Raw genomic sequence first — 22,376 nt, 5'->3', positions numbered from 1 at the left:
TTAAGGAAGACAAAAGAAAGATGTAAGCTTTTGAGTTTTTGTTTGCGTGTGTGTGTGTGTGTGTGTGTGAAGAAAGTGCGCCACGAGGAGACAAAATGTTGAATAGGAGATTAAGTGGCTTGATTAAGGCATCCATATAATTCACAAACAGTGTATTGGAATATATGTATTAGGGGGTCGGGTGAAGAATAACTGCCGCAAACTGAATCAAATTTTCTGGATAATGAAACAATGACTCTTGTCATTGTTTTGTCTTGTACAAAAGTTGCTTTCAGGCAAAATGTCCAAGAACGCTAAAACAAAACAAACAAACCAAAACAAAACAAAAACCCCTCAAAGCTATCACAATACAACAGCGAGTGGGTAAGTCTTCTCGCACGCTTTCAAAACGCCGCCTGCTCGCTCCTGTCTTGTTTTTGGTAAATCAAACCCATCCTTGCTCAGATTAGACAAAATCCCTTAAAACACGTTTTAAAAAAACCCCAAACCAAAAAAACCCTGCCTTGAAATGCAAAGACGAGTTTGGGCTGTGGACTCCGGCCGAGCTCCTCCCTGGGACGTGGCGGTAAACCCAACTCCGCAACGTGTCCCGGGGTCTCCGGGGGTACCGCCGCCGCAGTGGGCGAGCTGAAGCCCCCAGCCCCGGAGTTTCCAGGACACGGAGCCCAGAAAGCCTCCTGCCGCCTCTCTCGCGGGAAGGCTTACACGGGCGCCGCCAAGGGGCGGACAGAGAGCCGGCTCGAGACCAGGGCGGGGAACCCCGGGTGCCTAGAGCCCCTCTCATCACCTGGCTCGCAACCCGGAAGCAGATGCGGGCTGCGCGGTGCGGCCCGGGTTGCGATTCCGGGTCGCGCCGCGCCGCAGCCGGTGCTCTGCTCGCCGCCACAGCGCCCCGCCCCCACGCTCCGGACCTGGGCAGGCGGCGGCCGCTCGGCCGCTCCCGGGGCCACATGGCTGAGGGGGACGCAGGGAGCGACCAGAGGCAGGTGAGGGCCCGGCGGGGGGCGGACCTCCAGGCTGGGCTCGGCCTCGCCTCGCCGCCCCGGGCCTCCTCCGCTGAGGGGCCTTCTGCCCGGGACCACCCCCGTTCCCGCCGGCACCGTCCGGGCAGCCAGGCGCTCAGTTTGCTGCACTGCGTTCCATTTTATCTGCGCTTGTTCGCCGATCGCCCTCCGGCCGGCTTCTCCCGAGCCTTCGGCAAGCTCGGCCTGCCTCGGACGGTGTCATCGTCAACCATCAACCATCAGCACGCGACCGGGCAGCACGGCGCCGGAGACAGAAGTCCGGGTTCTGCTTTCTGCCCAGTCGCCGCTAGGTCACCTTGGACAAGCTACTTATCCCCGGTTTCTGCCTTTGCAAAATGGGCAATAATAACACAGACCCTGGAATTCCTTGAGGGCCCCCTAGATCTTACTCCTCTTGATACTGAGCTTTCCCCAGTGCGTGGCTCACGTGGGTGCTCTTAAAGCTTTTCTACTGGGCTGTGAGGACAAAATGAGATGATACAAAGTTGCATACTTTGCTTGCCATTTTCACCTTTAGATACTATTATTTTCCTTTTTTAACCCCAAACCAAAAGAATGATTTCTGAAATGTTTTTAGGGTTTGATTGCCAAAAAAAAAAACCCAACAAAAAACTACCCAGCCCTGGGCCCCAGTCCAAACCAAACAAAGTGAAGGAGGTAAAGAGTGGGAATATAGGGCTAGTATGCAGCAACGCTACTGGGGAGTGGGAGTGAGGATTACCTGCTAGAAAAGGTGAAGCAGAATATGTGTTTATCTTTCCACTTGTAAGTCTTGCTATAGGATATGGGAGTGCATATATATTTGGCTCAGTGGCGGCCAAAAGCACGGTGATGGTGTAGCAAGGCTGGTAACAGTTGTTGCAGTAGTATCTGGCAACCACCCATAGAGTAGAACACCGTGACCCGCTGCTAAAACCGTTTGGCAGTGTTCTTCCAGGGATCCTTCATCCAGGCTAGTGATGTTAAATGCAAATACTTCATAAAGGAGGGAGGAAAATTCAGGCTTTTAGGGCATGTACCTTCATTGACTTGTCCTCCCATCAACTTCTTTCAGAATGAGGAAATTGAAGCAATGGCAGCTATCTATGGCGAGGAATGGTGTGTCATTGATGACTGTGCCAAAATATTTTGTATTAGAATTAGCGACGATATAGATGACCCCAAGTGGACACTCTGCTTGCAGGTATTTTTTTCCCCTTCTCTATAGCCATTTTCCAGTTACAACATTGACTCCATGTCATTGACTAATACTGTATTCCTCTAAATGACTATTGTGTGATTTCTAAATTGTCTTTTTTGTTGTTGGCTTTTGTTAACAGTTGATTGTCTAAACATATGGGTAATTAAATCTCTGATCACTCCAAAGACACGCTCAATCTTTCCTATCCCAGTTATTTTAATCAAGTATTCTTAATTTACCAGTGACAGGCTTGAGTTTCTCTTCCTTTCATTGTCCTGTTCATTTAATAGGAGAAGGTCTAAATCTGGAAAGATGGCTAACATTTAAGAGGAAGAATAGGTTAGGAATTTAAAAGGCTTCATAAAGTAGTTACTTATTTCTTTATTAACGGAGAATCAGTTGTGGTTAAGATAAGTGACAAGAAAAGTGTGACTTTCTGTATTAATGCTTATTCTTTGATGACTGCATATACTTTCAACATAAAAGTTTCTGTCAGTTTTTGTTTTTATCATAATACTGATTTGAGAACAAATGTGTATGGGTCTCTCTATATAATATAAAGTATTGCTATTTAATGTGTTTAACAGTACTTAATAAGATTTTGGGGAGTATTTCTTCAGAAAAAATACTGAGAACATGCTCTAATGCCACTCTGTTCTTTTGGGGGTAGGTATAAATGCCCCGATTTCTGTTTTCCTTTCATCTTTCTCCTCCCCACCCTTATCTCCTAACTTTCATTGCTTGTATGCTTTCTCTGCAAATAATGTGTTCTTTCTTAAAAAATTGGCATCATTAACAACATATTTAATGTGTAGGTATAAATATGAGGAGGGCATTCTCTACTGAGATTGAACAAAACAATGGTTTTGTTTTTTAGTTTGACAAGTAAGAAATTTGTCCAGTGATCATCTTTATAAATACTGTTATTTTTGAGCCATGATGAAATATAAACAGATTTGTTTTTAAACTGCTTTACAGGTGATGCTACCAGATGAATACCCAGGAACAGCTCCACCTATTTATCAACTGAAGTAAGTTATATTTCTACATTTATTTTTTTATAAAAAGATTATAGTTTTTAAAGATTATTTCTTTATTCTGTACATTGTGTTTATATAAAATACCTTTCTTATCAAAATATAGAGAGAAATTAAGAACACCTTCTGGACTTGGTATAGAGCATTTTAAATAAAAAATTTAATTATATAAAAACACATTACAGAACGTACTTAATATCACCGGGTTGAGATAAGAGAGAATCACAGGGCTCACAGGGATAAAATAGCTACTGAATTGTCTTTAGAGATAGGAGAGAAATCTTTAGACAACCTGGTAATCTAGAGTTTCTCCTAATCTGGTTCTGTTGACCTAGCCACGGTTCATGGACATGCCTCTGCCTAAGACCGCTTACTTCCCGGAAATTTCCCATGGTGCTTCTCCCTGCCCCTTGTTGTGGAAGAACCATCTTCTTAGCAGCCCAGGCTTAATCTTAATGGGTCATGATCTGTTGATTGCAAGTAATCTTTGATCCGCTTTGCCCACTTGGCCTATAAAGATGTATAAACTTGTGTGAACAGAATTCCATTAAATCTCAATTGTTGAAATCTTTGCCTACCAGTAGGATAATTTCTTATGTTTTAAAACAGCAATAAAATTTGCTATTAAAAATGATTCTATAATTTTTAATTTTTATTTATTGAAAATGATAAGTATAATTTTAGAATGCTTGTAAACATAAATGCCCTTTTCGGGAAAAGTTAATATATATTTTTACAGTCATGTGGCAACCATTTTATTTGTTAAAGAGACACTATTTTTTAAGATTTTTAAATTAATTATTTGTCAGAATGAGAGAGAGTGAGAAAGCACAAGCAGGGGGAGCAGCAAGCACAGGGAGAGCAGACTCCCTGCTGGGCAAGGAGCGCAATGCAGGACTCGATTCCAGGACCCTAGGATCATAACCTGAGCTGAAGGCGTATGGTTAACCGATAGAGCCACCCAGGCGCCCCTTGAGTCACTATTTAGAAAAAATTAGGAACTCCTGCCAGTGTAGCAAATAGTGTGAATCTGGAAATTTGGATTCTGGCACTTGTTCTGCCACTTATGTAAACCTGGACAGGTTTATGATATCCAATGAACTCACCTCTGTTTTTTAAACCATATTTTAATTGAATAATATTGGGGTTGTCTTTATCATGTTTCCTGGAAGGACAAAATGAGTTAATGCTGATGAAAGCATTTTGGAACTGTATAGGTTTATACAATATAACTAATAATTATCTGTTTTAATGAAAATAGATAATTTTAAAAGTTAAATAATTTGTAATTTAACCAGTAATATCTGTTTGAGATATAAACACAATCCCTGAATAGTCTTCTTCATTGTGTTTTATTTAATCTTAGTGCTCCTTGGCTTAAAGGGCAAGAACGTGCAGATTTATCGAATAGCCTCGAGGAAATATATATGTAAGTAACAGGTGATTAAAAAAAATTGTATTCGTGATTTTATTGTGGGCTTTTGTTGGAACTGTAGTATGTTAGGGCCTTTTCTAAACTTTTTGTTAAACTGCATTTCCATTAACAAAAAGGATACGTTTGAGAGTCCTTGAAAGTTTGCTTATATAATTTTTTTTTAAAGATTCTTACTTATTTATTTGACAGAGATTGTGAGAGAGGGAACACAAACAGGGTGAGTGGAGAGGGAGAAGCAGGCTTCCTGCTGTGCAGGGAGCCCATTGCGGGGCTCAATCCCAGGACTCTGGGATCGTGACCTGAGCTGAAGAAGATGCTTAACTGAGCCACCCAGGCGCCCCTGTATAATATTATTTTTTGTAGACATTTGATATGACTTCTACTTAAATATAAAAATATGGTAATAATTCAGAACTAATAGCTGTAAAAACACCAGATTGTGAAAGTAAACACAGAGATGCTGTTCATGTTTTGATATTTTCACAGGACTGAAACTGGTTATAGCAGAATCTTGTATTAGGTCATAAGAGTGAGAGTCTATTGATACACTGTATTTTTCACTCTTTCATTCAATCAACAAATACTACATGGCAGGTACTGTAGGGGGTCCTGGGTACACATAGTTAGCAAAAACAGAAATGGTCCCTGTTTCATGGCATTTAGAACTTATTGGTGGGAGAGAGATTATTCATAACATCATAAGATGAATGTAAAATTGCAGCTCCGATGGGCTCTGTAAAAGAAAGATATTAATATGCACTACTAATTGAGTTTGAAACAAGACTTAACCTAGTCTAGGAAGTCCGGGATGGCTTGTTTGACCTCAGAGCTGTGTTACTGAGGTAAAGATAACCCTGGTGAAAGTCATACCATGTGTAAAGACTCTATGTCAAGGAGCTTGGCTCATTTCAAGACACAAAGCCTGGTGGTGGGGAGTGGGAAGAGGAGGGGAGAGAAGGGAGTGTGGTGGGGAATGATCTGGTGAGGAGACCACGGGCAGTCATGCAGTCTTGTAGGCCATGTTAAGGATTGTTGTCTTTGTCCTAAGACCCATGGGAAGCAGAGGTTTTTAAGTGGCATGATGCCATGACAAAATTCTCATTTCGAAAACATCATTCTATTTCTGTGTGGAGAACTGATTGGAAGGGAGCAAAAATAGATGTGTGGGGCATTGGTTAGGAGGCTGATGCAGTAGTCAAGAGAAGATGACTGTGATTTGAATTAATTATGGTGAGATAAATTAATTTAGTAAAATAAATAACATTCTGGAATATCAGTTTTACTGTAATCCAGGAACTGGTAGAGATTGTCTTATATGTTCTAAGTGCCCCTCCATTTATTACAGTGAGAGGACCCCCTTTGTATCCCTGGGATCTCAGCCAGGTTTCTTTCCCTCCCAAAATATTTAATTAAAATATGATAAGTCCTTATGGAATCGATTCTGTTTATTCCCTCCTAGAGGAATTGTGGTTTTCCTTGTGTCCCCAGTTTTACACTTGACTCTAAAGGTAACTAAGAACTGAACATATCAATAAAGGATGACCCCATTTGGAGATTCCTGCACTTATAAGTATTATTTATTTCCTCAATTAAATGTTTTCTGATAACTTTCTCTAACTTTAGTGGTCACTCCAACTTTTATGCCCCCAATAAACTTCTTTCTTTAATCCTTTATTTATGCTTATTTACGAATTTATCTCCTCCCTTAAAGTAGAGTAAGATAAATATACTGCAACTTTGTTCACCAATGATGTTGTAATTATACATCTTATGGTAATTTTTTGTTCTTATCTTACTTGACCTCTGGAACTTTTGCTGGTGTTGAAGTTCCTCTTTCTTGAAAATCTTCCCTTATTCGGGTTCTGTCATATTAATCATATTCATCAGTTAGATTTTTCTCCTACCTGTGCACAATGCCATGTACTCAGAAGTGGTTTCCATCTGCCTTTTTTTTTTTTTTTTTAATCCGAAAAGCCCCCCTTTTACCAAGAGATACCCTCCCATAGGACACAACCAACTTACTATTTTCCCTAACTGGTTCAGTTGAGCTATTTGAGAATTAGGAAAGGTCAGAAATTACAGTTTGTTCTACAGAAGAATATGGCTTATACTGTCTTGCTTATTAAAGGTGGTTGAATAACCCCTGTCCAATGGCATTATTTTCACACATGTGTTTTGAATAAAAATAAACACTCTATTTATTTATTTTTAAAGATTTTCTTTATTTGAGAGAGAGAGAGAGTAAGCACGAGTGGGGTGAAGGGCAGAGGGAGAAGCAGAGAGAAGCAGACTTCCTGCTGAGCAGAGAGCCAGATGCGGGACATGATCTCAGGACTCTGAGATCATGACCTGAGCCGAAGGCAGATGCTTAACCAACTGAGCCACCCAGGCACCTTAAACGCTCTTAAAATTTAAGTTTTGGGTGGCAGCCTTTAATATTTTTTCCATAAATCCAGCAGGGGGCAGCAAATTGAAAAATTTTGGTCTTTCAAAATTAAACATGAGGTAAATATATGAATATAGTTCTTAACGTTTATAGTTTCATTATATTCTAAATATTGTAACACTATCGAGATTTTCATATTAGCATCATTTTGTATGCATGGTTTGATTTTTGCCTACACAAGCAGATGAATTATGGTTTGTTTCCTCTCAGGTAGGAAAGGAAGAAGTCAGAAAACTTAACAGTTTTTCCAGTAAGCATTTATTGAGTCTCTCCTATATGCTGACACTCTGTTAGGAGTTTGAAATTTAAAAATAAAAATAAATGTGTACTGATACAATATAGTGACATAATTATTGAGAGGTTTGAACCAAGTGCTGTAGTAGCAGTTTTTAGATGTTTTAGCAACAAACTATATCTGGGCATGTGGATAAGGTTGGAAAGGAGGGTTCCATTATGAAGGAGACCTTTGAGCATGGTAATCAAATGGGGAGAGGTTTTCTGGTAGAAGGAACTGCACAGGCAAAATCGTGGGTGTGAAGCAACCTGGCATCTTCAGAGTTTAGCAAATAGTTTAAGATGCCAGCTATATAAATTAGGTAGGGATAAGAAGAAGGGACCTGCAAGCTGGGAAAGAAGTTTGGGCATTAACTTGATGTAATCAGATTTGTATGGCAGTATGAGAGATGGGCTGTGGGGAGTTTTGAGGGAAGGGCCACCACAGGAAGAGCAGTCAATAACTCAGGAGGGAGATGGTGGAGGTATTTTATGAAGGCAACAAAAAGGTGGATGCAGAAAAATGGTCAGTTAAAGAAATACTGAAGAATATAAGCTAGGATTTGGTCATTGATTAGATGTAGATTAACTGGCTTATCATACCTTAAATTTAGCGATATATTTTATGTGGATATTTTGAATATATGAAAATAATTTTGTTAATAAAGCAAAAGGTAAATGACAGATTTTAAAATACCTAGAACATTGTAATAATTGCTGTTGCTTAAGAGAAAAGGAAACGGATTAACTTTTTTTTTTTGGGGGGTACAGATTTTCCCCACTATCTAAAAGCAGGGCGTTCCTATGAACCCTTTCAAATGCCAAAATGGCATAAAGGAAAGAGTATCCCTCACTTTCTGAATGTTCAAGTTACACCACTTTACTTTTATGAAAGACCTACATTTGGTATAGTAATGGCTGTTCTTGTGAAAGTGAAAATCCTCTTCTGGTTTCTTTTGGTTAATGAAAGCAGCTACTAACGTAGGTCTTTTGTAAAAGAGCAATGGCATAATACAAACTTTTGGTAAGTGGGAGAATACTGTATCTCTATCCCTGTCTTTCTATCTAACTATCTATCCATCTATCTATCACATTTTCTTTATCCATTCTCTATCATTGGATGCTTGGGCTGCTTCCATAATTTGGCTATTGTAAATAATGCTTCTATAAACATAGGGGTGCATATATTCCTCTGAATTTGTGTTTTTGTATTTTTGGGGTATATACCCAGTAGTGTGATTGTTGGATCATATTAGTTCTATTTTTAACTTTTTGAGGAACCTCCATACTGTTTTCCACAGTGGCTGCACCAGTTTGCATTCCCACCAACAGTGCAGGAGCGTTCCTTTTTCTCCGCACCCTCACCAACACTTGTTTCTTGTATTGTTGATTTTAGCCATTCTGACTTGTGAGGTGATATCTCATTGTAGTTTTGATTTGCATTTCCCTGATGCTGAGTGATGTTGAGCATATTTTCATGTGTCTGTTGGCCATCTGGATGTCTTCTTGGAGAAATGTCTGTTCATGTCTTTTGCCCATTTTTAAATTAGATTATTTATTTTTGGGGTGTTGAGTTTTATAAGTTCTTTTTTTTTTTTTAAGATTTTATTTATTTGACACAGAGAGAGACAGAGAGAGACAGAGAGAGAGAGCACAAGCAGGGGCAGTGGAGAGGGAGATGCGGGGCTCGATCCCAGGACCGTGAGATTATGACCTGAGCTGAAGGCAGATGCTTAACCAACTGAGCCACCAAGGCGCCCCAATTTTTATAAGTTCTTTATATATTTTAGATACTAACCCTTTATCAGGTATGTCATTTGCAAATATCTTCTCCCATTCCATAGGTTGTCTTTTAGTTTTGTTGACTGTTTCTTCTACTGTGCAGAAGCTTTTTGTTTTGATATAGTCCCAGTAGCTTATTTTTACTTTTGTTTCTCTTGCCAGGAGAATTTTAAAAATTTTAATTCCAGTGTAGTTAACGTATGTTATGTTAGTTTCAGACGTACAACATAGTGATTCAGCAGTTCCATATATTACTCAGTGTTCATGAAGATAAGTGTACTCTTAACTCCCTTCACCTGTTTCATTCATTCCTCTACCCACCTCCACTCTAGTAACCATCTGTTTGTTCTCTATAGTTAAGAGACTCTTTTTTGATTTCTTGTTTTCCCCTTGTTCATTTATTTTATTTCTTAAATTCCATGTATGAGTGAAATCATACAGTATTTATGTTTCTCTAACTGGCTTCTTTTGCCTAACATTATACTACCTAGATCCATCAATGTTGTTGCAAATGGCAAGATTTCATTGTTTTTTATGGTTGAATAATATTCCATTGTATATGTAAACCACATTTTTTTTACCCCATTCATCTATTGATGGACACTTCTGTTCCTTCCACAGTTTGGCTCTTATAAATGATGCTGCAATAAACATAGGGATGCGTATATCCTTTCGAATTAGTGTTCTCATATTCCTTGGGTATATCACAGTAGTGCAATTCCTGGATTGTAGGGTAATTCTATTTTTAATTTTTTGAGGAATCTCCATACTGTTTTGCACAGTGGCTGCACCAATTTGCATTCCCAACAGAAGAATTTGTAAGGGCTAGGATGAGAATGTTGAGGGAAGGTTAATTAATGAGCTGTGTAAGCACAGTAAGTTATTTCTTGAGTTTGCAAATGTGTTTCTCTGTGATTAGGCCATCTGTGTTTGCTCATTGTTGCTCATCAGAAGTTAGGCTCCTCCAATCCCACAGAGACTGGGATAAGGGATGCCGTCTTCCTTGATGTTACAATTCAAAAGGATGGCTCCCAGGTCCTTGAGAAATACACTCCTAGGTTGTCTGACAAGAGTCTTCTAAAAAGATGTCCATATATTCCAAAGGAGCAAAGATAAAATTTATGATGACAAGTTTTCTGAAGAAAATATACTAAGTAAGGGGAAGTCAGGACCTAGAATCAGGAAATTCTACCAATCGAAGTTTTGCCAAACTGAGATTAAGGCTGTCTTGGTCAGGCTTCTGGAATCAGTTTTTGAAATAATGTGGCCTCTTTGAATCTGTTTTCTCATCTTTAAAATGAGGATGATAGAATAATATTGTTGTGAGGATTAAATGACATAATCCGTGTAATGTGCATTAGCACCATATAATAGCAGCTCCTATTTTTGTTGTTACTAAAAGAATCATTTCATCCAATTTTGTCATTTTGAACATGAGATGATGAGAACTCAGACTGAATGATTTGTCTAAGGTCACACAACTTAGTAGTGTATTTTAGTGAGTAGCTTTATCCTTAAATCAACAAGTATAAATATTAGAAAACTACAGATACAGAAATTAGAGCCACAAGTAAAGGTAGAGTCACAAGTAACTTGACTTTGTTTTGATCATTCTGGATTGGGTAATAGTCATTTAAGTATGGTTACTCACAAAACACCTCTATGAAAATCAGTTTTTAATCCAAGTTCATATTTCATTCAATTTGACACAAATTTTGTTCCAGACATTTTCTATTTAGCTACTTTACCATAATTTAATTTCATAAATAAAAGCTTAGCACCTTACTCCATAATGAGTTGTTTTTAGATTTTGTCCCGGAGTCCTTAGGATTCAGCAGAGTTCCTCCAGGACCAGTTGGGGGTGGGGTGTGACGCTGATAGGCACAGGAAGGAGGACTTTCAGCTTTTGTCTGTTTTAGTTTGTTTCTGAGCTTGCGAGACATTTCATTACAGTGATGGCAAAAGTTCGAAAACCAAATCCTAGTGGATAGTTAAAAAATCTCAGAACAAAAAGAAAACACTGGTTCTTCTCATAAGAGAAAACACAAGTGCAGCAATAAAAACAACAAATATAAAACAAAACAAAACCCCACGATTAGTGACAGAATTTGGGATTCCAAGGGAAAAAGTAGTTTTCATTTTCCTCAGGAAACCTTTCACACCCACTGCAACTTCCTTACACTAGATTTCAGTAAGTCTTGTTAAATGCTAGGGAAGAAGGAAGCATTCAGTAACTGATGTTGGGCAGAAGGGCTAATTGTACAGTCTTCGGCAGGAAGAATGGGCAGTGGAGAGGAGAGTTGGAGTTCAGGTTTAATTTCTTCTTTATTATTTGGAAAAGTTACTTATTGTGAAAATTCTTCCAAGGTTTTTTCACAGCCCCTCCAACAATAAATCTGAATTTGAATGTATATTCACAGAGGGATGCTTTTCCTGCCTCAAAGGCTTGAGGATTAAGTGAGGTAACAGTGTTTTCTACTTGTCTTCTGTATAGTAGATATTCACACTAGATAAACACTAGATCCTAGTATCGCTATTTTTGGTGATGGTGGTGGGGAGAATTCAATAGAACGAGATTAGGAAATGGAGACAATTACATACAAAAACATAAATTTGTAGGGATAACGATGTAAGGATAACGATCACAACACTGAGATAAGGGACCTAGTTTTCTCATTGACTACCAGACTTGCAGGGCTGGTGAGATGAGGCCCTTGAAGTTATGTTGAGTGAATTAAGATTTCCTTGAAAAGAAACTACCTCTATAAAGTAACATGAGATGCTCTAAGTCTCTATTTTATAGATGAGGAAACAGACTCAGAGTGCAAGTGGCTTGCTTGCCGGAGGGCACAGCTGCTTGATAGGAAAGTAAAGTGCAGCGGGCAAGCTGAGCTTTGGAGTAAGTCTGTATTCATATCTGGCTTTGGGCTTCTTAACCACTTCTAAGATTGTCTTAGATAAGTTAACTAATTTCTCTAGGTTTATTTTGTCATTTGTACAATGGGGAAATAATACCTCTTCATTAGGTAATCATGAGCTTAAAATGTGTTGACACATATTATGAACTTTGTGCTTTGTATATACTGAATACGTTTTACTTTTCCCTGTCTATACCTCTAAATCTTATTGAGAAGAGAGGATAGAAGTGGGAATTGTTTAAAAGAAATTCAGCTAACATTTTCAGATTTTTAAAACCTTTCCTCTCTCTAAGAATCTTAGGTTACCAGAGCACACTGGGGGATTGTTTAGCGCTAAGGAGTTACGGGTGAGATGAGGAGGATTTGAGGGTACAGAATTATTTGAAAACAATATTGTTTTCTTCCGTATGCTTGTTTTGAAAGTTTCCTTTGGTGGGTACTGATGAGTAGCATGATGAAGGGAGATAGTGGTTTCAAGGGGAACTTTCAGAGGAAGAAGGTAAGGTGTTGTTATGAAGTAGAACGGTGATTGCTTTAAACACACATAACAGACACTTACTTAAAATTAGTGTCATTCCTTAAAGAGTAGACACCTGGGGGGGCGCCTGGGTGGCGCAGCGGTTGGGCGTCTGCCTTTGGCTCAGGGTGTGATCCCGGCGTTATGGGATCGAGCCCCACATCAGGCTCCTCCGCTATGAGCCTGCTTCTTCCTCTCCCACTCCCCCTGCTTGTGTTCCCTCTCTCGCTGGCTGTCTTTGTCTCTGTCGAATAAATAAAAATAAAATCTTTAAAAAAAAAAAAGAGTAGACACCTGGGGCCTTTAATGCTGTTGTCCTAATTTAACATAACGCTATGGACATGAACCCACGACATGTTCTTCTTCTCAGTGATCCTTTGAGATGGATTTAATATATCTGAGATAGACATTATTTGGAACCAAAATGAATCAATTTGGGCAACAGAATATTTTGTCAAAAACAAAATGTGAATATAACGTTGTTAATTGTCTTTTAAGTCTTTTAAATTTGTTCTCTGAGGCAGTTCCTCCAATGCATTGCATTCTTCTTTGCGGAAATAATTATACCAAATGATAAATGTGCCAAATAAGTGGTTTAAAATCGTTTAAAAAGTTTAAAAAAGCAAGCAGTAACATCAATATTATAACTATATCTGTTGACAGAAACTAAATCACGTTTACATCTATCTACTTCATCCAGTTCAAGTTCAGAAATTTTCTTTCCCTTCTTTGGTTGCAGCTCTCCAGCGTATTTTAAGTAAGCAGTGTTAATTTTGGAGCCAGTTGGAATTTTTAATGTTGATATGAACAATCTGTATTAAATACTCACCCAACAAATGTTAGTAAACCTGTTTTTATAAATTCTTTTTTAAAAGCCTTGGCTAATTTGCGTATAATTTCTTAGATTGTAAATATGTCTGTATTTTCTTGAATTTGAGAAGGAATTTTTTTAAGTAACAGATTTTTCCCCTGAATTTTGTTTAGACAGAATATTGGTGAAAGCATTCTTTATCTGTGGGTGGAGAAAATAAGAGATGTTCTAATACAAAAATCTCAGATGACAGAACCAGGTAGGTTTGAAAATATTATTAATGCTCTTTTAGCTTAATAGTAATTAAATTTCCATGTAGCTATTCTAGATGAAATTTTTAATGAAAATCTATTCTGTTTTATGGTTTGTATGTGATAAAATACAAGTTTCTCTGGAAAGTTCATTTATTCATGTAATTATGGTTATTTTTTTCTATATAGTTTTAGCCTCTTTGGCTCCATATTATACCCTTACAGAAGTAGATTTTATGGTTAAAGAACTTGGCTCTAAAATTTCTGCTTTCTTTGGCTATTAAGGTAATATGAACTGTGTAATATTCTTTATGAATTACTGGAGTACATTAATTAGACATTAGCTTCAAATGAGTGAAGTGTTTATAGGAAAACAACTTTGGAAAATACACTGAACTGATATTTAGGATATAAAAATTTACTTTGAAAATGTATTTTTAAATTGAGATATAATTCACATACCATAATTATTCATCCTTTAAAAATGTATAGTTCATTGGTTTTTAGTATATTCCAGAGTTGTACACCCATTGCTACTATCTAATTTCAAGGTATTTAAAAACCAGTATTTTGCCCTATTATTCTTTTATTGAATCATTATATGACAATGTGGAAATTTCTAATATTTCATTGTGACCACTGACAGAATTGTTTTCAATCTGGGAGAGAGAGTTTTTTAAAACAAACCAATTATTTAGGACTCCCTTAGTAAAATCAATATATATTTAAAGTTGATAGTAGTATATACTTTTTCAGAGCATTTTACTATTTTTCTATAGAAGCAAATTTTTTACTGCTGTATTAACATCTAAGAGATAAATGGTATGAAGATGTTCTGTCCATGTTGACAATCTTTTTTGAAGTATTTTCCTTAACTTTCATGATTCATGTTCTGGTTTTGTAGCATTTCAGGGCATTGATAGGAAAAGTAGTCTCAAAACAGAATTGATTTTTGCCCATCTACCCTTCTAGAGTATAGGATAATTACAAAAGTGGAATGAAAACCTGTAAAAATTTAGGACTCCAAGAAGTTTGGGATCACTCAACTCTCAGGAAATTTTAAAAATTATAGAACCTAAAAATGATATTTTCCCCTTTTCCATCTATATCCACAATCTAGGTTAGCCACTGTCCAAATTTTAGAGTTACTGATTTTTGTTGAAGAGTTTATAGTTATACTTCTTAGAAATTTCGTCTGGAATTTTTCCTATCAAAATTGTTTTTGTAGACTTCATACTAAAATGGAAGGATTTGTAGTTCTGAGGAACTAATAAGGCTGCAAGCTAGTGATCAAGATATCTCATGAGAATTTTCCACTCAAGGGCACCCACTTGACACGTAATTTATTTTGATTTTACTGTCAATCTTCAGTACAAATTTATTATTTCGTATTTTTTTCTGCTATAGAAGTGCTAAATTTTAAAGTGATTAAATACAAGTATTTACAATTTTTAAAAATTCTGAACTAATTTTAGACTTACAGGAGAGTTTCAAAAATAGTACAAAAGACTCTTTTATATCCTTCACTCTGCTTGCCTTAGTAACATCTTACATAACCACAGTATAATTTCCAAGAATAGAAAACTAACATTGGTATAATATTAACCAACTCTCTAAAGAGCTTATTTGAATTTCACTGATTTTCTGCTAATGTCCTTTCTGGTGTTAAAGGATGCTGTTCAGGATTCTGCATTGCATTTAGCTACTATTTCTCCTTACTCTCTTCTAGTCTATAAATAGTTTCTCAGTCTTTCCTTGACTTTTATGACTTCTTATGACCTGACACTTGTGAGGAGTACTGATTATTTTGTAGAATGTCCTTCAGTTTGGGTCTGTCCATTGTTTTCTCACAACTGAAGCAAGATTGGGCATTTTGGCAAGAATACCACAAACATGATATTGTGTCCTTCACAGTGCATATATCAAGGAACTTGTGGTATCAATATGCTTTATTATTGGTGATGTTTACCTTGATTCTTTGATTAAGGTGGTATCTGCCAGATGTTTCCAGTGTAAAGTTACGGTATTAATCAGGGCTCTCCAGAGAACCTATAGGGTGTGTGTGTGTGTGTGTGTGTGTGTGTGTGTGTGTATTTATAAAGACAGGGAGGGAGAGCTGCAAGAGGAGAGCAGGAGAGGTAAAGAGGAGAAGGAGAGAGAGATCGATTTATTTTAAGGAATTGGCTCATGGGCTTGTAGAGGCTGGCAAGTCCAAAATCTGTAAGATAGTTTGGCAGGCTGGAGACCCAGGGAAGAACTGATGTTGCAGCTCAAGTCTGAAGGCTGCCTGTCTGCTGGCAGAATTCCCTCTTCTGTGGAGGTTAGTCCTGTTTCTATTAAGACCTTAAGTGGATGAGGCTCTCTTACATCGTGGAGGGCAGTCTGCTTTACTCAAGGTTAACAGACTTGAATGTGAATTCCAACTAAGAAATACCTTTACAGAAACATCTAGAATAGTGTTTGACCAAATAAATACTGGGTACTGTGGCCTAGCCAAGTTGACATATAAAATTAACCATCATAGTTACTATCTTTCCTTTTGTAGTTGGTAAGGACCTTGAGGGAGATAATTTGAGGCTATGCTAATATCCTATTCCTCCTTAAACTTTTATACACTAATTTTAGTATCTATTAGTGTGTCTTGTCAACAGTATTTATTACTGTGGTGTTTGCCTAATGATGATTCACATTTTCTTTCCTTCTCCATTGAATTGGAATTCTGTTTTGAGGAAGAGATGTCTCTTCTCTTTTTATTTTTTTGATTATTTATTTATATCTGTATGAACACATGTACATTATTTTATTCCATGGGTTAAAATTCCATACTATCATTATTTTGTTGCTCAAATTATTCTAGGTTAGTCCTGTATTCTTTTTGTAAGCTCACCTCTTTTTTTTTTTTTGTTAAGCATTTCTTTAGTCTCTGGAATCATAAGATGTTCCAGGCTCATCTTTTCTTTTCCTTGCTTCAGCCTTGAAATCAGCTACTTCTCATAAAAGTCCTGGTTCCTTATATTGAAGAATGGTACTCTTCTATATGAAGAATGGTATCAAGACCAACAAGTTTTTAAGTAGAATTCCTTTCTCTCAGAGCGCACTGATAATATCTCATATCCACATAGGCCCCGATGTAAAGAAGAAAACTGAAGAGGAAGATGTAGAATGTGAAGATGATCTCATTTTAGCATGTCAACCAGAAACTCCCGCTAAAGCATTGGATTTTGGTATCAGTGAAAATCGAGCAGGTATAATGTTACTAAATAGTTTCTTTCGAGTGTGGGATAGCAGTATTATGTATTGTTTTTGAAATAGTATAGAAATGTGGTAAACTCTCACATGTTAAGAAATAGTTATAATTTACAGAGAAGTGAGTTATTTTTTTCCCACCTGCTGGCCATTTTGGTGTTTGCTGGGTCTGTAAGAATGATGAGGAAAAAAGAAATTTCTCCCTCCCTCCACCCTTTGTGTGTATGTGTGTGTGTGTGTGTGTGTGTGACTTTCTAGAGTTTTGGATTAATGATGGGAGAAACTGAAACTAAGAAAATCTGTGTTAATGTTTTCAATTCACATCCTGTTTTTATATTTCTATTTCTAAATCCTCGGCTATTTCCTGACGTCACAGAGTTAAATTTTAGCCTGTGCTCACAAATACAAATCTAATAATTGAAAGTGCAACCACTGAATTAGAGCTAGTAAAATGCCTTTAAAATTTTAGTTTTTGCTTAAGCAAATTTGTTCCATAATCTAGTAGTTTTCAGCTTATGAATAGATTGATGTGATAAATCAGCTCTATGTTGTGATTGGAAGTATCTTCTATTTTAGTATCATAAAAGTTCAAATAATAGCATCAGTTTTCTCAAGTCTTTTACAAAAACGTGATAGACCGGAGGAAACATTCATTCTCTTTGAAAGTAAGGAGTTTCCTATGCATTATACAGTAGTTTTTAATTAATTCATTCATTAATTAAATTTTTATTTTTAAAGAAGATTTTATTTATTTTAGAGAAAGAAAGAGAGCACAAGCGGGGGGAGGGGAAGAAGAAGAAGCAGACTCATGAGCAGAGGGAGAGGGAGAAGCAGAGGAATAGGGAACCCAATGCGGGGCTTGCTCCAGCCTAAAACCCTGAGATCACCACCTGATCCGAAGGCAGGCCCTTAACCAGCTGAGCCACCCAGGTGTCCCTACACAGTAGCTTTCAAATAATACTATGAAGTTTTAAAGTCCTTGCATGATATGTCAGGACTAGCAGGGGAATACACAGGAAGAGAAAGAGTGGAGGAGAAGACCCAGGACTCTCCTGCTTTAGTTTCACATTTTATTCATTTATATATTTGTGGATTTGGCATAAGATTTTTTTGGGGAAACAGGATCCACTATTAAAAGAAAAAGAGTAAAAATCATAGTCACAATAAATAGTATCTGGTTCCTGTTGACCTCAGTACTCCCTAGTACAGTGGTCACAGTTCGTTCAAGAAGAGGACGCTCCCAGAAGAAAGGCAAAAATCCTGCATAAACCTGGTTTCTTGTCCTAGTCCTGCCACAGACCAGTGCAGTGAGTTTGGACAAGTTGTTTAAAGCTGTCCAGAAATATTTTTACACACGTTAGTTGAAATAGTTCATTAATTGTAAGGCAAGATGACTTGGTAAGATTCAATAGATCAGTGAGTAGAAATAGGAAACAATTTCAGTTCTTTTTTCTGAATGACTTTAGATCCTACATGAGGCAGATGTAGCAGCCAGGATGGTTGGTAAGTTTCTCAACAGAGTGAAGAGTAAATTAGTGGTTCTTAAACTTGTTTAAGAAGCAGAATAACTCGAAATCATGATACTCCTTGGAATACCAATGTGGTGTATCCTTGATATATTCAATCCTATGAAGTAGGAACAGTTTCATTAGTAGAAGATGTTACATTACAGCTATACAAAATAAAGTCCTGGGTTTCCCAACCCAGAAGTCCATCAACTGAATGGATAAATAAATTGTGGTATATTAGCAACTGACTATCTTTGTGGTCTCAGGACCTTTTATACTCCTAAAACTTAGTTATTGTACAATTTATACTACTGTAACAGTCCAGGATTTCAGTCCTAACCTACCACTGGGTGACCTTGGAAGGTGAAAATCATTTCTAAGTCAATAGTCTAATCTTATTTAAAATCTATTTGGAAACTTTTTGCTTAAAATTATAATTTAATTTTAATAGACAACTGTTAATGGGTATTGGGGTTGATTTACCATATAATTTACATCTCTTTTCCACCTCCCTTCCCCACCCTCTGCCCACACCATTGTCAATTTTTCAGTATTTGAATGTAAGAATTTTCAAGATAAAAGTAATATAATTCTTTAAATTTATAGAAATAGAAGAATTACCTCCGATTGATCATGGCATTCCCATTACAGACCGAAGAAGTACTTTTCAGGCACACTTGGCTCCAGTAGTTTGTCCCAAACAGGTAAAGTTACTATGTCCAGCTCACTTTGATGTTGTTTTACCAAAGTAATTCAGGTAAATGGTTCTGCAATAATATGCTTATTTTTGCTGTTGTGTGTAATTTTCATGTAAGATAAACATTTTTTGCTCATTTCCCTACCCCCAAATTACTGTGAATCATGGAAGATTTGTTTTGTTTCTATTTGTCACCACTTTCAAAATTGTATCTAAATTCTAATTAGGGCTTAACCCTGTAATGGGTTTTCAAACAAGAAAAACCCATTAGGTGGAAAATTATGATGCTTAATAGCTTGTTAAAAAGAATTATTTGTCCTATTGCGTGGGAGTTCTGCAAAACCGAGTGGGTTCCACTGATGCCCAGGGAAGGGGACAGTGGACAGATTGGTTGATCAGAGTCTTCCTGACCTGAATTCCTTTTCCTTTCTGCCTCTTGACCTTAGGTGAGCTGGTTCCCACCCAGGGGTATCAAACGGGAGACTTTTCAGTCACAAACTGTAATAACCTATAAAGTTAAATTAACAGCAAAAGTGTCATTAATTTACCATAGGTTTTTTATTATTAGTCTGTTCCCTTTGGTCTCTGCAGCTCCTCTACTTGAAGCTCTTCTGAAGCCTCGACCTACAGGGATATAGTTCTTTGTACCAGGCTGCCCTTTTACTCTCTTCTGGTCTCTAGAAGAGGAAATTCTTCTCTGCATTGACTTCTGGTCAAGATAACAGCTTTTGGTGCAGGCTTCTGGCTCTTTCTCTCAGCAACTCTATTTTGTCCTCAGCTGTTGCCCATAATCTTGTTGCCAGGGTCCTCATTAGACATTCTGTTTTGAATCTGTTCATCCTGGATCCTCTTTCTTTTTCTGATATCATCACTTAGACTTAGAGGATCATAATTTGCGAGAGCTAAAATAAATCTTAGAGGTCATTGTCTATTTAATTGATCAGGAATCTAAGAACCTGAAAGATTAAAAGATGATAAACACAAGACTACACAGTTTCTGATTCAAATTGATCTCTGTGGCTGCAGCTTCATCTTCCCTACCTCCAGGATTTCCTCCATATTCTTTGCCATTACCTTTCTGAAAGGTCTGGCCATGTGTCAGTATCCCCAACCCCCAGTCTTTGCTTATTTCCATTGTCTACAAGGAAAAACCTGAGCTCATTATACAAGGCCCTTTGTGATAGGATCCTAGCTTTATCATTCCTGATACAATGTCTTTTGTCTTCTTAGTCATACTCTAAATAGTTTCTACATAAAACTATTGGTCACTTGCAGAACCTTACTCTTTTACGTCCCTGATAGGGATACTAGATAAAATATAGAATACCTAGTTAAATTGGAATTTCAGATAAACATGTTTGTATGGGTCATACTAATAATAAAAAAATTATTTGTGGTTTATCTGAAATTCCAGTCTAACTGAGCATCCTTTATGTTTTCTTTGCTAAATCTGATAGATTTGCACACACAGTTTCCTCTGAATGGAATGGTTTCTTCCTGCCCCACCCCTTTCTTCTCTTTTGATGCAAAAGAGATTACCACTCATCTTTCAGAACCTGGCTCATGTTACCCCCTCTATAAACCTTATATGACTCCCAGAGAGAATTTCGGTCTTATTGGAACGTATCGTTATTTTGTATAGCTCATTTTTAAAAATGCTCATATTTACATTTAAAATTATTTACGTGGGGAAAATTTTTCATATATAAGTACCATCAACATGGTTAGTGCTCAAATATTTGTTAATATTTGATGCTCAAAAATACCAGGTCTGGAGGCCAGCCTGACCACTCTCCAACAGCACTTCAGCTCGAGCTGTTAGCTTCAGTAAAGCCTTGCCTGTGCCTTTGAAGGAAAAAAAAAATACCAGGTCTGTAATTTTTATACCAATTAAGAGTACCGGTTTCTACCTCTAAAATGAGGAGAAAGTTTGGAAATGGCTTTTTCAGAGTGTAGTAGATTCTTTAAGTCATTATTTCAGTACAACAGTATTTATATCAATATGCTTTAAGATATTTTTCTAGCATTTATTTATAAAACAAATAAAAAGTATACATTAGTTCATTTATATTACTGCTGTTTTTAAGGTGAAAATGGTTCTTGCCAAATTGTATGAGAATAAGAAAATAGCTAGTGCCACCCACAACATCTATGCGTACCGGTGAGTGATCATCACAATTTTAGGAATGTTCCATTTGTAAAAAATGGGGGAAACTGCTGCATGATTTTTAAAAATAACAACAATTATGTGGGGTTTTTTTCCTTTATAAAACTAATGATCATACATAGAATATTTGGAAGCTGCAGAAAAGAAAAGAATTGAAGGGGAAATCAGCGATTTTCTGCCATTAAATGTAATTGATTTGATATATTTTGATAATATTCGATACATTTTCTTTCTGTCTTCTATGCAGCATTTGTTTTTTCAGTGCATTACCCTAGTATCCTCTTTCTTTCTTAACAAAACCATTTTTCCATGTTGTTATAATTGCTTTATAAACATTATTGTAATGGCCTTGTAGTATTACTTTGAGGCTTTATACCATTATTTATTTAACTATTTACTTTTTGTTCAGTTTTTCATATTTTTCACTATTATAGAAAATAGCCCTGTGAACACCTTTTTATTTAGATTATTTACTCAGGATAGTTTTGGTTACTTCAGGTTCTTTTTTGAAATGAAATGGGCATATAATTTAAAAAGAAGAAAGAATAGATTCCTAGAAGTAGAATTCTCAAAAAGTATGAACATTTTTGAAAATCTTGACATATACGCCCAAATTTTCCCAGAGTTTTTCTTTTAAACCGGTTTATACTCCCATTAGCAGTGAATTAAGTATGCTTCTTTTTACTATATGCCTTTAGTTTTGAATTTTATACAAATCTTTGCTGATGTGTTAGTAAAGAGAGCAAGGGTATATTTCTAAGTATGCAAATTAGTACTGATTTAAAAGAACAGGGTTCAGAACTGAAATGAATCAGAATACAAATAGAGATTTAGTGCAAATTTAAAATGTGATTGAGAATATTGGTAAAATCTAGGCTATCTGAAACTCAGGAAACTAAAAAAATAAATCCATCACTTTGGATAGGTGAGTTTTTAATATTACTACGTCACATTACTTTAAGTGCCAAAACGTACAAAAGACTATTTGTTATATAATTCCCTACTTATTGGAATATCACTGGACAAAATTTTGATGTTTTCTTTATGGGTTAGGGTCATCAATATAAAAATGAGGGATGAGAG

At 36.9% G+C, this 22,376-nt stretch overlaps 1 protein-coding gene across 2 annotated transcripts in view; it reads left to right on the top strand.

Moving 5' to 3' along the window:
• The first annotated feature begins 837 nt into the window (after positions 1 to 837).
• The window catches only part of IMPACT (impact RWD domain protein), a 29,205-nt gene continuing 7,666 nt past the window's right edge, over positions 838 to 22,376 (top strand). The window contains exons 1-8 of one of the 2 annotated variants that reach the window (XM_026496123.4): positions 838 to 986; positions 2,080 to 2,208; positions 3,184 to 3,236; positions 4,609 to 4,671; positions 13,598 to 13,683; positions 16,798 to 16,920; positions 19,036 to 19,133; positions 21,214 to 21,287. In XM_026496123.4, the coding sequence (XP_026351908.1) occupies positions 951 to 986; positions 2,080 to 2,208; positions 3,184 to 3,236; positions 4,609 to 4,671; positions 13,598 to 13,683; positions 16,798 to 16,920; positions 19,036 to 19,133; positions 21,214 to 21,287 (662 nt within the window). In that variant the 5' untranslated portion in view covers positions 838 to 950. The remainder of the gene's footprint in view (positions 987 to 2,079; positions 2,209 to 3,183; positions 3,237 to 4,608; positions 4,672 to 13,597; positions 13,684 to 16,797; positions 16,921 to 19,035; positions 19,134 to 21,213; positions 21,288 to 22,376) is intronic. The other variant, XM_044382900.3, reaches the window with a different exon arrangement.

The sequence above is a fragment of the Ursus arctos genome, unplaced genomic scaffold, assembly GCF_023065955.2.
Source record: "Ursus arctos isolate Adak ecotype North America unplaced genomic scaffold, UrsArc2.0 scaffold_17, whole genome shotgun sequence".
Taxonomy (NCBI): domain Eukaryota; kingdom Metazoa; phylum Chordata; class Mammalia; order Carnivora; family Ursidae; genus Ursus; species Ursus arctos.
Note: the sequence above shows the minus strand (reverse complement) of the source record. Positions and strands in the feature narration are given on the sequence as shown.